At 40.9% G+C, this 16,240-nt stretch overlaps 1 protein-coding gene across 11 annotated transcripts in view; it reads left to right on the forward strand.

Moving 5' to 3' along the window:
- nkd (naked cuticle) overlaps positions 1-16,240 on the forward strand; it is a 299,338-nt gene that overhangs the window by 272,809 nt on the left and 10,289 nt on the right. For all 11 annotated transcript variants that reach the window (XM_067787373.1, XM_067787364.1, XM_067787370.1 and 8 more), the window contains one exon: positions 12,823-13,830. In XM_067787373.1, the coding sequence (XP_067643474.1) occupies positions 12,823-13,830 (1,008 nt within the window). The remainder of the gene's footprint in view (positions 1-12,822; positions 13,831-16,240) is intronic.

Raw genomic sequence — 16,240 nt, forward strand, 5'->3', positions numbered from 1 at the left:
TTCTCGATTCGTCCCAGACGCCACTCGGTGGGTGGGAGTGAATCTTCTTTAATTACGACGAGGTCGCCTGGTTGAGGATTTCGCTGTGGCGTTTGCCATTTATAGCGTTTCTGAAGGTCCTTCAAATAATCCTCTTTCCAGCGTCGACTGAATTGGTGATGAAGCGATTTGAGCTTTTCCCATCGATTTATCCAGGAGAGGTCTTCCGCGTTTGGCTCAGGAATGGCTAATAGCGGTGCACCTCGAAGGAAGTGACCCGGAGTGAGCGCTGTGAAGTCAGCTGGGTCCTGGGATAGTGAGGTGAGAGGCCTCGAATTGAGAACTGCTTCAATGCGCACCAACAGCGTCGTGAATTCTTCGAAAGTAAACTTGTGGGATGCAGCGGTTTTTTTGAGGTGGGTTTTAAAACTTTTTACTGCGGATTCCCACAAGCCGCCCATATGAGGGGCGCTGGGTGGAATATACTGCCAGTTTATTCCCTGAGGGGCATATTTCTGTACAATGTCCGCAGAGCATTCGTTAAGAAATTTAACGAAGTCGCGTTCGAATGCGCGCTGAGCGCCAATGAACGTTTTACCATTGTCGCTCATCATTTTTGAGGGATAACCTCGTCTGCCAACGAATCGGGCGAATGCTGCTCGAAAGGCTTCAGTAGTAAGGTCCGAGCATAGCTCGAGGTGTACTGCCTTTGTGGAAAAACAGACGAATACAGCCACGTACCCTTTTATGATAGTGGTCGACCTCAGAACCGATGCTTTTATTTGGAATGGACCTGCAAAGTCTACTCCTGTTGTGGAAAAGGGGAGTGAGAAATTGCAGCGCTCAGGTGGTAGAGCTGCCATTATTTGCGTGCGCGTTTTCTGTTTGAAAAGCGTGCAAGACTTGCACTGAAAAATGCATTTCTTTATAAGAGGCTTTAGTTTTGGTACGTAGTACTCTTGCCTCACCATTTGGAGCATTAACCGCATTTCTGCATGAAGAAGCAGGCGGTGTAAAAACTCCAGATACAACTGGCAGAGCCTTGAATCCGGAGGAAGGATTACTGGATGCTTCTCGTTGTACTGCATTGTAGAATGTTCCAATCTTCCACCGATACGTAGGAGCCCGTATCCATCCAGAAATGGGTCAAGGGCCAGAAGGGAACTCTTTTTGCTTATTGGCATATTGTTTTGTAAGGCGCTCTTTTCCGCCCCGAAATGGCGAGATTGTGCCATTGCCACAAGCCGCTTTTTCACATGTTGCAACTCTTTGTACGTCAGATGGGGATTATGTGTTGTTGCCACCGATTTAGATTGGTTGCAGGCATTGTTCGCAAAGCGGAACACGTATGCAATCACACGGAGAGCTCGAGGGTATGAGGAGAAACGTTGAAGAATGTCGTCCTCTTCCTCGAGTGCGTGATATGCTTCCACCTTGCGTTTCTCGGGTGGAGAAGCGCTACCCGCTTTCGGCTTTGGCCATGCCGAAATGTGGCAAGAAAGCCATTGTGGTCCGTGCCACCAAAGTGATGAACCTATCAAATCATGCGGCTTGCAACCACGTGTGCCAAGATCAGCAGGGTTGTCTTGGCTAGATACATGGCGCCAGGTGCCGCTGGGAAGATATTCTCGAATTTGAGAGGTACGGTTGGCCACATAAGTCTTCCAGGTCGATGGAGATTTTTCTAGCCAGGCTAATACAATCTCAGAATCTGACCATAAGAACATGTTGCATGCTTGTAAGTCGAGCTGTTTTCGAACAGTTGAAGCCAGTTTTGCGAGTAGGACTGCACCACATAGCTCTAAGCGGGGTAAGCTTACAGTTTTTATGGGGGCAACTTTGCCTTTCGCAACCAAAAGAGAAGATTTTATTTGGTTGCCCACATGTGTGCGGATGTAAATCGCTGCGCAATATGCTTTTTCCGAGGCATCACAGAACCCGTGGATTTGGGTGTCTTGCCCTGGAACGACATTAACCCATCGAGGGATTTCGATGTGGCAAATGGCTGGCAGATTTTCTGCGAAATGTTGCCATTTTGATAATGTTGCGGGTTTGGCGCTTTCATCCCAATCGCTGCCATCCAGCCAGATTTCTTGGAGAAGCATCTTGGCCTGGATCATAACTGGCGACAGCCATCCTGCCGGGTCAAAAAGTTTTGCAACAGAAGATAAAATTTGTCGCTTTGTGACCGCATTTTGGGTGTGTTCCGGCAGAATGGTGTATGAAAATTTGTCCGTGAGCGCGTTCCATCGAATGCCAAGAGTTTTGGTATTGGAAGTGCTCTCAAATTTTAAGAAGTTGGAGTCTAGAAGATCCTCCTTCGGAAACTGTTCTAATATGGCCGGGTGATTAGCCGTTAGTTTCTTTAGTATGAAACCAGCTGATTTTAGGGCGTTTATCACTTGAACGAGTGATTCAGTGGCGTTATCGATGGTATGACTTCCGGATAGGATGTCGTCGACATAAGTTTGCGTCTTGAGAATTGTTGCAGCCAACGGGAATGTCGCTTTCGTGTCATCGGATAGTTGATGCAAGGTACGAATAGCGAGATATGGTGCACAATTGACGCCGAATGTAACCGTTTTTAGATTGAAATCGCTAACATTGGAGTTGGCCGATTTGCGAAATAGGATTCGCTGAAAATCTTTGTCGTCCTCGTGTATAAGGATCTGACGGTACATTTTTTCAATATCTCCATTGAACACATACTTATGCATGCGCCACTGTAGAATTAGTAGCATGAGATCTGGTTGCAGAGTTGGACCAGTGTATAGCACGTCATTCAGGGATTTTCCTGACCCAGATTTTTTAGAGGCGTTGAAAACCACACGAACTTTGGTGGTGACCTTATCTGGTTTGACTACCGCATGATGTGGCAAGTAAAATGAGAAGACCTTGCCATTCGAAGTTATTTCGCATGGGTCGGCAGATTCCATGTGATCAAGGTCGAGATATTCTTGCAACACATTGTTGTACATTGTACCTAACTCCCCCTTTTTCTGAAGCGATCGCTCCATGCTGAAAAACTGCTGCAGAGCAGCCGGGCGGGATTTGCCGAGGGAGAGTTTTTCAGGAAACTCTTCCTTGAATGGAAGTCGCACAATGTATCGACCGTTTGGTGCACGTGTCGTGGTTGTTGCATATATCTGCTCACACGCTTGATCCTCGGGGGATATCTGTGGAGGTTGTGGAATTTCCTCCTCTTCCCAAAATTTTCTCAGTTGAGAACTGAGTGTCTCGTTTGACGCTTGGACTTGCGTCGAGAATGACACAACATTTTCAGTTATTGGACCACTGAGAATCCAACCAAAAATGGTTTGTTGCGCAAGTATGCTACCGCACACCTTTTTTATACCTTCCAGCAGAATTTGTGGAAGTATGTCGCTGCCAATGACCATGTCAGTCTGACCTGGTATGTGGCAACTGGGATCAGCGAGCTCAAGGAGTTTGAACTGCTGCCAGATTTTGCGACTAATGGTGGATGTTGGTAGATTTGTTGTTAGCTGCGGCAACACAATGGCATGAGCCTTTATCCTTTTCATGGCCTTGGATGCAACCAGTGTCAAAGGACAAAGCTTGGAGGACTTTTGTACGACTTGTCCACCCATGCCAGAGATTTCGAACTTTGAATGTTCGAATGGAAGTTTCAACCGTTTTTGCACTTTCGAGGAAATGAAAGTTCTTTCCGAGCCTTGATCAATAAGGGCTCTCAGTTGAAATAATTCCCCTTCGTGTTCGACTGCGACCATAGCAGTAGGAAGGAGAATTTGGTTATCATTGGCTGCATGCAATGATTGAACCGGTGCGTGTTTTGAACAACACGGTAGCTCGCCAGAATCGGAGCTATTCTGCGTTTGTCGAACGGGAGATGTTGACTCAGCAGTTGTGTGCTGCACGTTTGGTGCATTCGTTCGCGGGGTGGAACGTTGAGCTTGTGGGCTCGCATGCAACAGCGTGTGATGCCGTTGATGACATGTCGAACATGACCACTTGCTCGTGCACTCATTGATGATATGAGTGCTGCTAAGGCAGTTTGTACACAGCTTAGCTTGTTTTATGAATTGTGTCCGGTTTTGCACAGACATTCGTTTGAATCGTGGACAGAATCTAATAAGGTGTGGGGAGTTGCAACATTGGCAAGTTTCCTTTTTAGATTCTGCCACAAGGGTTTGCGTCCTGTTGAAGGACCTGTTTTGCGTAGGATTTTGATGAGCGACTGGTTTTTGTTTGCTTGGTTGAAGCCTATTGACCCTTTCAACGACTTCATATCTCGAGGTGAGAAAGTCGTTCATTTGTGACCATGAGGGTAGATCTCTTCGAGAAGAGAGAGACTGTTCCCAAAGTGACAGGGTTGTTTCTGGGAGCTTTGATGAACAAATGTACACCAGAATCGGATCCCAACTGTCTGTCGTAACTCCTTGGGAGTGAAGGACGGATAGGCAGTTGTTTATTGTATTTTGCAATTTCTGAAGTTGCTCACTATTTTCGGATGGAATAGTGGCAAGAGTCAGTAAGGATTTTATCTGGTTGTCAACCAAGATACGCTTGTTTTCGTATCGTGACCGTAAAGCTTCCCAGGCAAGGTCAAAGTTATCATCGCTCAACGCATATTGTTTGACGATGGAGCCGGCTTTGCCTTGCGTTTTGTACCGGAGATGGTACAATTTCTGAGCACGGGAGAGCCTTGGGTGGTTAATGTACACCGCTGTGAACATGTCACGAAAAGCGGGCCATTCTTCATAGCCACCATAAAAGGTCTCCGTGTCGCATGCTGGGACTTTGAGGTAAATATTTGCCTCAGCCGGGGGTTGTTCCACGCGGGGTGGTGGACTCGGCGTTGCCATCATTTTGATCAATGAAAGTTGATCGGCAATTTTTGCTTTAGTCACTTCATACGTATCAAGGCAGGCGCATTGTTTGCCTTGCACTGAACTCTTGAAGTCTTCAGGGAAACTTTCGTCTGGTTTCGAAAAAACCAGATCGTAAACCGATTGAAGTCGTGCCCAATAATCATCTAGTGATTTGTCCTTTATCATGAGATACGATTCAGTGTGATCCTGAATCGGTGCTTCGTTGAATTTTGCACAATATCTCATCAGATTGTCACTTTCCGCGATGAACTTTTGCGCGGATGGGTCAACTGATTTGGATTTCTGGGGGGATGTTGACCTCTCCTTGGCCGTTTCTTCCTTCGGGCCACCTTTTGGTTTTGTCCCGGTTTCGGACGTTTTTGGGGGACTGCGAGGCATTTTATGCAAGCTTTTGGGTTTTCACCAAAAAAACCGAATAAAGTATGTGTCCGCTCAGAGAACGTTCGCAAAATTTGAAGATGGAAAACTCTTCGTGCCACAGAAATTTAAAAAGGGGAATTTTTAATTGGTGGCGGTGTTTGTGTTTTTTTTTTTTGAACAATAGAGTCAAGCACGGACAACGGGACGTTCCTTAAATGATTTAAATCCGCGAAATTCGGAATTTAATAGGATTTATATTGTTTTGTAAAAACAAAAGGTATAAAATTTAAAAAAAAATCACAAACACTTTTCACTTATATATACGTGTAAATATACGTGTGGAAATAAACGTGTATTTGTAAATTACTGGTATATATAGGTATGTATATATTAGAAAATAATAATATGTACTTGAAGTTTGTATGGATATTTTTTGAAAGTTCCTATAGGGACGAAAATATCTCAAACTTAGTTTTGTACACCAGAATAAGTACAAATGTACACGCGCAATATACAAACGTATGTATATATATTTGTTTGTGCGAACGTATGCACGTGAATCAGATGAGCTTCTCTGTTTATGTTTACAAACAGAAGAGTTTGTTTTGATTCGCTTCTTCGTCGCTTTAATGTCGCGTTTCTTTGTGAAGCTGAGTGCGCTTGATTGCACTGTTGGGAGAGTGCAGCAAAGAAAGATGAAAAAATTGCAAATATGAGAGAGGTTGAGAAATTTGATCAGCAGTACACAGCTCTCGTTGCTAATGTAGCTCTATGTGCTGGGAAAATGTCGCTGGAAGAGCGACTTGAACGTGTGAGTAAACACGTATGATGTTCTCTGAGTGGAGAAGTATGATTGCTGGAAAAGCAACTTGAAATTATTTGTACATGTATGTAAGTATGTACGTATGAATATTACGATTTTTGTATATGCTGGCAAGCAAGAAAAAATCACTTGGAAGAAGTTGAACTGTATCGACAAGTTCAACGCTCTGTGTGAACAACGGGGTAAACTCAGCTGTAGAAGAAGATTTTGCCGATGTTGTTCTTGCACAGTGGATTTGAGTAGGCAAGTAAACTGCAATTTTTTGTTGGTTAAATACCACTAGAAATATGTATACATATATATACATATATAATTGGCGGATTTTGCCTATCGGTATAGCGGAATATTTTCTACCAATTTTTGGTTGCAAAAAAGTTGCAGTAAAACCAACGGTAAGAAAATTTCCGCAATATTCAAGTATATATGTGGATATATATATATGTTTTTGCAGTTTACACAAAATAATATAACTTTTGTGGAAAAAAGGTTTTATTATTTTTAATATATTTTTTATGAAAAATAAAAAACTGCCTACTCACCGATTCCTGTATTCTTATGCTGCTTATATTGTTGTTGTTGGTCTGCTTCTTGATGATGCTGCTGCTCAGCTCCTGGGTAAAGATGATTTAAAATTTTTTTTTTTTTTTTTTTTTTTATGTTTTCAGTTTCAAAAATTTCTTTTCTCTTTTAAAAAACAATTTTTCTGTGTATTTAAGTGTTTGATTAATATATGTTTGTCTGATGATTGCACCCACAATTATCAAAAACTTTTTTTTTGTGTTTTAAAGATCTTAAAATTTTTTTTTTTTTTTTTTTTTTTTTTTTTTTTTTTCGCAATTTTTTTTGAATATGTTCAATTCTTCAGTTTTATTCACTGTGTCTCCACTTTTGTATGTTTTGTTTTAAAAAATTTGTATTTATTTTTCAAACGAACGAAAATTCGATTTTAATTTAATTCTTGTTTTAATTATAATTTTAGGGGTTGGGCCAAAGATGGCTGCGAAGGACCATGAACAACTTTGGTCTTTCTTCGCTACACTTAACACTTCCAATTAAAAGGGTTTATCGTTTTACTTTAAAAACGTTATAAATTCTTTGTTTTTATTTATAATTTAATAATTAAGCACTTAACGCGTTAACAACTTCAGCTTCGGATTTAAATATTCAAAAATTCAAAGGATTAGAAAAAAATGTATATAGAGGGAGCGCGTCCGCGATTGCCGGCTAATAATGCTTGACTGACGAATGCCATATATAATTGTTGACGATGGTAGTGTATGCGCGTTGGCGCCTTTCCATTCGCCGCGCACGGCTGCGCATAAGGATTTCGCCGCCGTATAAATTATTAAGGAGGCGGCTTAAACACCTTGGGATACGAGTTCGGGTCAAGTTTTTGTGCTCTGGGGTTTTCCGTGATAGTGATAGGCTAGCCGGAAAGGTTGCTCAGACATCATAAGAAAGCATGCCATGGGATACACGGATATTGCATTCTCCTGAAGAAGTGCTGTAGTTTTAAGTTCATTACGCACTTAAACAGATTTAAAAGAACACAAACATTACACATGCGCTTACTCTTTTTCTGCCATGTCTGACGGGCCACACCCCCTCCAAGAGTGCTGGAACAGGACTGCTGACCATTTGAAACGATATTTTGATGAATAAGTTTCTTTGCTAGTTTTGTAAAATTCTGTCCTTTACATATTTACCATCTACAGAACGCATACATACGGATATTTGGGCAACCGAGTACTATTTCCCGCCTATCCAAACGAATTTTGTTTTCTGACTAATTGCATAAACAACAAATAAATCTCTACACAAATCGACATTCTCATTGATTGCAACATCAAGCAAATACCCACTTTGGGTAAGTGTGGAGCCTGCAATTGCTCTGGCATGAAAACAAAACAAACTCAAATCGCATTTGATTGAATTGGGGCTTAGAAGTGCTTGATGTGTAAGCTTCCTCTGAAGCAAAAGTGCTGCATGTTTGTATAAATGTTGTCGTAAATAAATTCAAAAATTCAACCCGACTTTTGTTTACACCATGCTGCGAGTAAGGCAACGTCACGTCCAAAACTCCACTGACCACTTGACCACAACCATCTCATAGTTTCGCTCCATACAAATAATCCAGCTACCAATTGCGTGGTTTAGTGCAAAATTCACTGTGACGCATTGCTCACGTTTTACATGAAAATTTATCAAAAACAACAAAAAATTTTAAGAATAACAACAACGAACAAAGAGCACTTCAACTGCGCCGCTTGACCACATGTGAGCTTTTTTGCCTTAGTAAGCAAATAAATTTTGCAATTTTACGGAATGGTTAAAAGATTTCATTGGGCTTTGTGTACTTTTGCTACATTTATGTATACGTGGGGTTTGTTTTGGCTATAACTGTGAAACTGCGGGTGGCATGAGCTCTGCCCCAAACTGAAATAACTTGCCGGCAAAAATGTATGTGATTTTGGAAAATTTTATAGAACTATGCAAACTACTTAAGATCAAAAAGTTAATTAAATTAAACTTATATATATTATTTGTATAAAACATTTGCGTTGTTTTTACGTCCTATCTCAGTGGGTAAGCTGCCAAAAAACAATGAATGAATGTACTTTGGCCTTTGAAAGTATTCAAATCGAGATCTGCCTGTGGCAGCAGAGGAAAGGGTAGAGATCCCACGATTTTGTCAGAAATTCATGGCTGCAACGGTTAGCAAAGCCTATGAACACTATCTTCGCGGTTAGTGATCTCGCGAAGAAACAGCGCTTTCCTTGCAACCAACTTAACAAGAGACACCTAATGATCGTGATCTTTTTCTATATTTCTTCAACTTTTAGATCTAGAATCTCCTTTTCCTAATAGAAAGACTTGTTTTAATATCAACTGTCGATGACTGGTTGAAAATGGCAATCGGCACTAGCATTGAAGAATTCAGCTTAGCTCGGTCATTTTGAGTGTGGCAACCAACCGGAATGATCTGGTAAAAAGATGCCCACACAATTGCTCATTTGGCTCCCTATGGCTCCCAACAATATTACTTTGGCTTCGACTGGCTCCCAACAAAAACCAAATTGGTATCGGAACAATAAGCAAATTAATTGATTGTAAGCAACAGCCCTACTAGAAGACTCCAGAGTTTCGTATAACATCGATTGTATAACGGTCAGGCTAGTACCAGATTTATTCATTCAGCTAGGGAATGTCGACATCACTTCACACGCAAAACCTCTAGTCAGTATTTGTCTGTTAAAGATTTAATAAAATACCGTTTCTTGACCCAAAGGGAGACTCAAAGCGAAAGAAAATCCCCTTCGTATTGCATACGATCTAGTACAGTGGCTTGAATTTGCTCTAAATTTCAAAGCTATGACCGCCATAATATGAGCTGGTAAAGTAACAGCACATTTATGGAGTCACATCTCTCATGTAATTCAGGCGGAATGACGGTAAAGAGATTGCAAATTGTCACCATCATTACATGGCACTCAACCGCCTAGGCGATGTTAGCCGTTTCGTAAAAAGTCATGCCAGCATTTACATCAACACCGATAACACTGCCCAAAACCTTCGCGGAGTGTCCTCATCGCTACAACAATCACAACAACATTTTGCGATAACTGACGCTAGTTGGAAGTACCATGGTAGATGAAATCTTCCTCCATCTGTCTCTCCAAACTCACAGGAGGCCTCCCCCTACCTCTGCTTCCGAATACGGGTGTGAATATAAATACTATCTAGGCCGAAAGGTTTTCGTCCATTTACATAGCTTGACCTAGCCAGCAAGGCCTTTGTACTTTGGGATGACATAGTTGGATATCTTGATAATACTGTTACCTGGTCTGTGCTTCAATGTAATCTACAAAATGGAGCACTTTGTATGCTGAATAGATTGTAGATTTGACGGTCGCCTACCACAACGAAGATCGTGGGTTCAACTCCGGTTCAACTCCCGTTCAAAGCAACGTGGAAAATTTAGATGAAAGTTTTTTTAATTAGAAAAAAGTTTTGTAAGCGGGGTCGCCCCGCTGTATATTGGCAGCTCCTCTCGGCGAAGAGGCGATGCGTGTCGATTTTTTTTTTTTTTGCACATTTCTAGTAGTCTGGCTTGCACCTTTATGTAATCCCTTTGGGAGGAAATATGGTATTGTCCATTTTTCCGAAATTTATTAGACCTGGCTCATAATCATTCATATTCCAAATATCATTTATGTGGATCAAATAGACCCAGAGCTAAGGGTCTGAGCAGCAAAAGGGATATATAATATACTCCCCATATTAGGAGCGTTTGCATTGCTCAGGGATGTTGGCACCGCTCACTTTTCCCAAATTCCTAAGTCCTCGATCAATTTCATCCACGAGCCAAAAAAAATGCTCCTAGGGAGGGAAGACGGGGACATCTGTGAAGTTGACTATTCGCAAACACCATTTCCTCATATTATATTTGACAAACCAGTAAGACGAACCGAACATGAGGCAACATGATTGGATGAAATCGAGTACTACCCCGATTTGCATGTATTTTGTAGTCTTCAAAATTGGGGCTTTAAAAATCTCTTCCTTTTTTTCTATCGTCTATAAGGGTAGAAAATCGACAAACCATTTCGATGTAAGGTAATCAAAATAAGAGACGAGTCGCAAAATTTTTGAAACCGATAAAATCTCTCGAAACGTTAAGCGCTAATAAAAAAAAACAAGCATAATGACCAAATTACAAATTAACGATGCAAAAATCTCCAACAAGCATACTTAGGAATGCAAATTTTCCATAAATTTTTGGTTGAATCGTAAATGGCTTGCTGCCAAATTTTTTTCACTTTCTGATTGAACTCGACAATGTACATAATAAATAAAAATTTAACAAATTTATTTCAATATGCAAAAGCATTGGAAATTTTGTACTACAACAAGGCACGTATTATGCGTGCAATGGAATATTTTAATGCATTTTGAGAATTTTTGTCTGTAGTAAAACATAGAAAGTTCATTGGGGCATGAAATTGCAAGGAAAGCCAAATTTGAAATGACATTCTAAAAACGTACTGAAATATGTAGATACGTATGAAAGCTTGTATATCGGTCAAAAAAATTTCGTACGTGCGTCTAGCAAAGTTAGCAAGAGTGTAAATAAACTTTTGAGTGGGAGAAAATTTTCTTTTAATTTCAAAATATTTTTAAAGAAGTCAGCGAAATTCAAAATTTAGGGGCTTGTATGGTCAAATTAGAAGAAAAAAGGCGCAGTGGCTCAGAATATGCTCGTGTAACGCGCATCTGGAAGCGGAGTCTAGGAGAAGCTTGGGGGAGACAGATGAAGGAACTCCTTCGATGAACTAGCCGGCCAATAAAGACCTCAAATAGACTGAATCTGTTCAAAGTGTTACCAGAACTTGTTTGACAACCACACGGAAACACCTCAATTAGGTACCAGGTCTTATTTTATAAAATTAATCCGTCCTATTGGCAAATACTAGAAGTTTTCTAGGACCTAGCTTAAAAGCTGCCGCAAGATCTTGCAACTCTGATGCTCCTAGTAATTGGAGCCTTGACCACGTAAGCGCAAGACATGAACATAACACGTGCTCAACAGTCTTAATGTAGCCTGCAATTCCTTAGTCAGTGAAAGCAGATGTAGGAAGTGCGGGTTGGAGGAGGAAACGATCGAGCACGTTCTGTGCTCGTGCCCTGCGCTTGCCAGGCCAAGACTCCAGCTATTAGGAGTGATAAAGCTGTCAGATTTAGAAGCAGCAAGGGGCTTAAGTCATAGGAAGCTTCTAGTATTTGCCAAGAGGACGGAGTTATTTTATAACATAGGTCCTGGTTTTTGATGGAGTTTTTCAGTTTGGTCGTTAAAACAAAATTCTGGTAACACTACGGCCTCATTCAGTTTATGTGAAGTCCTCATGCACCGGCCAGCCTTAAGTCTTCTCTCTTTTGAGATATCGCCAACTTTATATGTACATATGTCCTGGATTTGCGAATGGTCTTAGAACTTCTGCCGGCCGGCGCTTTTCCTGCATGATGGATCATATGTAATTCCTGTCTCCTTTTGATTTCTACAAAGCGAACTCGGACCTCTACCATTATCTTCTACTTCTTTATGATCGGTAACTCAATATAGATGTTTAGCAGGCTTGAGCTCCAAAGCTGGTTTGCATGCCAGAACTCTTTTTGATGAAGTGCTGTGGGATTATTGCCTTACTTAAACAAATATATATATTGACGCGACTGCAGCAGGAAGCGTTTTACTCCACTATTTCCGCCTGAAAGACGCTGCACTGGCAGCGTTTTGGATATATGTACATGTTTATTTCTGAATCGACTCAGTAAACAGCAGATCCGACCCTGTTAATTCGGAACCATAGGTGTACATGTGTTTAGTCTGCATTTTCGCACCCATGCGCCAAACCTCTGACGAGCTAAATCGCATAGACGGTAAATCGTCAATTAATCAATGATGACCGTTAGTCATGAGGTACAGCAATACGTATGAGGGTAGTTATCGTTCTACCCTGCCTCTTCAAACATTTCTGTTCGGCAAATCAAAAGGCCAGCGACAGTTCTTCGGCTTCGATGCTCGAAGACTTCATTATTCATGACCGTGGCACTTGTGATTGAAACAAATTTTTTTTATTATATTTTAAAGCAACTGTAGGCGGACTAGCGGACTCTGTACATCTAAATATTCCCAGCGGTTTTCCTAATTCCCTCTTAATTTTTTACAATTTTTATTTTTATTTTTCTTCATTTCTTTAAACTTACTTTTTCTTGTTCTCAACTCATTTACAGGAGTTCACTTGTGATGTTTCAGTTGAAGGTGGCAAATCAACACAGCCTTTACAGTTCTCTTTCACCTTTTATGATCTCGATGGACATCATGGCAAAATTACAAAGGATGACATTGTCGGCATCGTCTACACAATATACGAATCGATTGGCAAGTCTGTGGTGGTGCCGCATTGTGGCAGCAAAACAATCAATGTCCGCCTCACTGTCAGCCCTGAGGGCAAATCAAAATCAACAACAGCCGCCTCCGTCGCTGCTGTCGCCACGTCAGCACACGCTGTTGGTGGTGGCAGCAAAATAAAAAAAATGTCAAACGGCAACACTGCTGCTTCAACGTTGCACGAAAGTGCAAAGGGCACCGGTCATGGGCATGGCCATACACGACGTCAGCATCGCTATCGGCCGCGCAAACTAATTAAGTCAGATGATGAGGATGATGACAGTAACAGCGACAAGGAAAAGGAAATGGCAGCCATTGCTACTACCACAAGTGGAACCACGCTGATTGCGAACAACATGAATGCAACTGTGCCGCCGCAAGCTGTTGCAAGCAGCAAATCAAAAAGTCATTCCAGTGGCATTAAGTACAATAAAATGAAATTTTCTACAAAAGTAGGTGCTGAAGCAACGGCGACGGCGTCAGTGACAGCAGCAGCAACAACGGCACAGCAGCAAGTGTGGTATCAAGAGCAACAGGGGAAACAGCAGCAACAGGAAGTGCCTAATACGGCTGAGTTGCAACAACAAGCACAAACTCATATTGATGCGCCGTCGCCATCTGCCGTCGCGTGTGCACATGAAAGTCTTTATGAGAATGTAACAACTCCAACGAATCTCAAATGTTGCAGCACGAAAGAGACGATATTGAAAATTGATGATTGTCTTAGCTGTGAGGCGGGCGTAGTGAGTGCACCACTGGCACCAACTGGTTATGGACGTTCGCCAACGGATGTTTATATGCGACAGGCGTCGGCGAGAGTCAAAATGTTACGAAAGGCGCGTAAACAAAAGGTAATTAATGATGCTAGATAATTTGAATATATGTATATGTGAGTTAATATGAAAGAATTAAAGAACGGGACAACAATATTTATGAATAATTTTTATTGAATTATTGGTGAGGTTTTTTTGATTTAGAAGTCATAGTTTACATTGTTGCTGTCAAGTATTCTGTAGATATTTGCTATGAATTGTATTTTGTTATTGTCTTCTGCAAAAACGCATATTCGATTTATTAACAAGTATACACTGAAAGAAAAAAGCTGGTAAAATCAACCGAATTACCGGTCAACCCAACCGAAATTTTGTTAGTTTTGTTGAATCAACTTCGCACAAATTGTTGATTCTGAATTGATTGTCTCAACAGTCAAATCAACAAAAAAGAATTGCATCATATATAAGCCATAGCTTCGTGAATTTAAAAATGATTGTTGTCACCCTAATAACACCAAGAGACAAGACTGTTGAAATAACAGCGAATTCTGTTGATATGTCACAGATTTATATGGCACCGTGATCATCTAAGTGCCGTAAATATAAGTTTCTTTTTGAAACTATTTTCTGTTTTTGCATAATATCGATAGTAGTTCTCTGTTGAATTGACCAAAGAACCCAGTTCTTTTGACAAAAGAATTTAGTTAAATTAATAGAGAATCTGTCATTTTTACAGAATATTTTTGACTTAAGATCAATAATTTCTCTTTTGTTGCAATGACTAAACAAATTTTTTCTCTTGTCAAAAAACTTGGTTGAATTAACCAATTTTTTAATTCACGAACAAAAAAATAGATTTGTTGCTTTTACTAGCCTAATTTCTTTCGGTGTAGCATTTTGTATATAAAAACAATTTAGCATGATAATAATTTTCTGGCTTGCATGCCTAATAGCTTAAAAAACGTACCCCAAAACTTGGTAATGAAGAATAGATCTGATCACGTTTGTGTAGCACAAACAGCGGCATTATGAAAGTAACATTCCATTGAAAAATCCCTCTTTAGGAACATGAGTATATTCATGGTTGGGAAACTTTATAATCTACCTAATTAACTTATAGATGAAAAATTGGCTTTTCACTAAATATGAAGGGCTGTTCCTGACTGTAGTGGTAAAAAATCGCAGCAATCCTGTTGAGCCTAGCGAAAGTTGGGATCTGTAGAAATTACATGTGTTGATTGGTGTCATGATCAGAATGGTGCATGATGGAACAAATAAACAAATACCATAATTTGCTTCGGCGGTATTATACAATAGAGTTAAGTTGATCACCTACAACAATAGTGCACCCTAAAACGGCTGCAGAAAGTTGTTATAGTCCTTCAAGGCACAATCATAACAATAGATTCCAGTGTACTGAAGTCTATGCAGCGCCATAACTCGAATATACCGACACGAGATTGAGTGATGGAGATAAACCTCCATCACAATAAAGTGGCGAAGAGCGAACTACCCTACAGAAGCAATGACTTCCATCCGTAACAAAGGTTTCAGGACTCAGCGTTGAGGTACTCGGGATTTTCTACGCAAAGATGAAAAACAGAGTGGAAACAGCAGTCATGGTAGAAAAAACAATCATATATTCTATACATAAAGAAACAAGAAGTATACTTAGGCTTTTATCCTGGCATCCTATTAAATGGCCTACAGCATGTAATCTCCACCAGAAGAGTTTAAAAGACTAGGCAATTAATGACGATGTAAAGAAAGGTTTCTCGTTAGCACGGATGCCAATGCGCACCACAATATCTGTGGAAGTAGAGATGTAAACGACAGATCCACCGTATCTGTATCGTTACAACATATGTTGAGCCAACGTCAAGTAAGCTTGGTATAACATTAGCTTTTAAACAAGTCATATCAAGGTGTCACAGGAAGGTCCTTGAGAGGCCATTCCCATCTGATCCTCAGCATTCTCCTAAAGATTGTAGAAAAGGAAGTAACTTTTACAAACCCTTCGGCAACGGACTTGACCAAGTTCCAGAAATATTTAGAAAAAAAACTTGGACAACCCAATGATGCTGCTACTGTAGCTTCATCCGTCTCTGGCTGCCACTTCTGAGGACCGTCAAGAATCCAAGGGATGCAAGGGATTATTTAGCGCAACGCTTTTAAGGGGTTGACGGCTTAATTGCAGCTTCTTCAACCTTATCGTCAACCCCACCTACTTGTGGCGAGTCCTTCGACAGGCCCACAGGTCTGTGGTGACCCAGATTTCCTCATGGAAGGAGAATATTGGATGACCTAGAAGGTTCAATGTGGTCATAACAAATCGTTAACGAGAAGGTTGGCCTAGTACCTTAACGACTGTTTTTTCCGGGAACGTAGCGGGTCATTATCCCATCAACATTGATAAAACTTCCCAAAACCTCCGAGCAGTCTCCTTATCAAAGACTTTAGTTTCCGCTATGGTGGAGTGAAAACTGAT

Source organism: Eurosta solidaginis, chromosome 5, assembly GCF_040869045.1.
Source record: "Eurosta solidaginis isolate ZX-2024a chromosome 5, ASM4086904v1, whole genome shotgun sequence".
Lineage (NCBI taxonomy): Eukaryota > Metazoa > Arthropoda > Insecta > Diptera > Tephritidae > Eurosta > Eurosta solidaginis.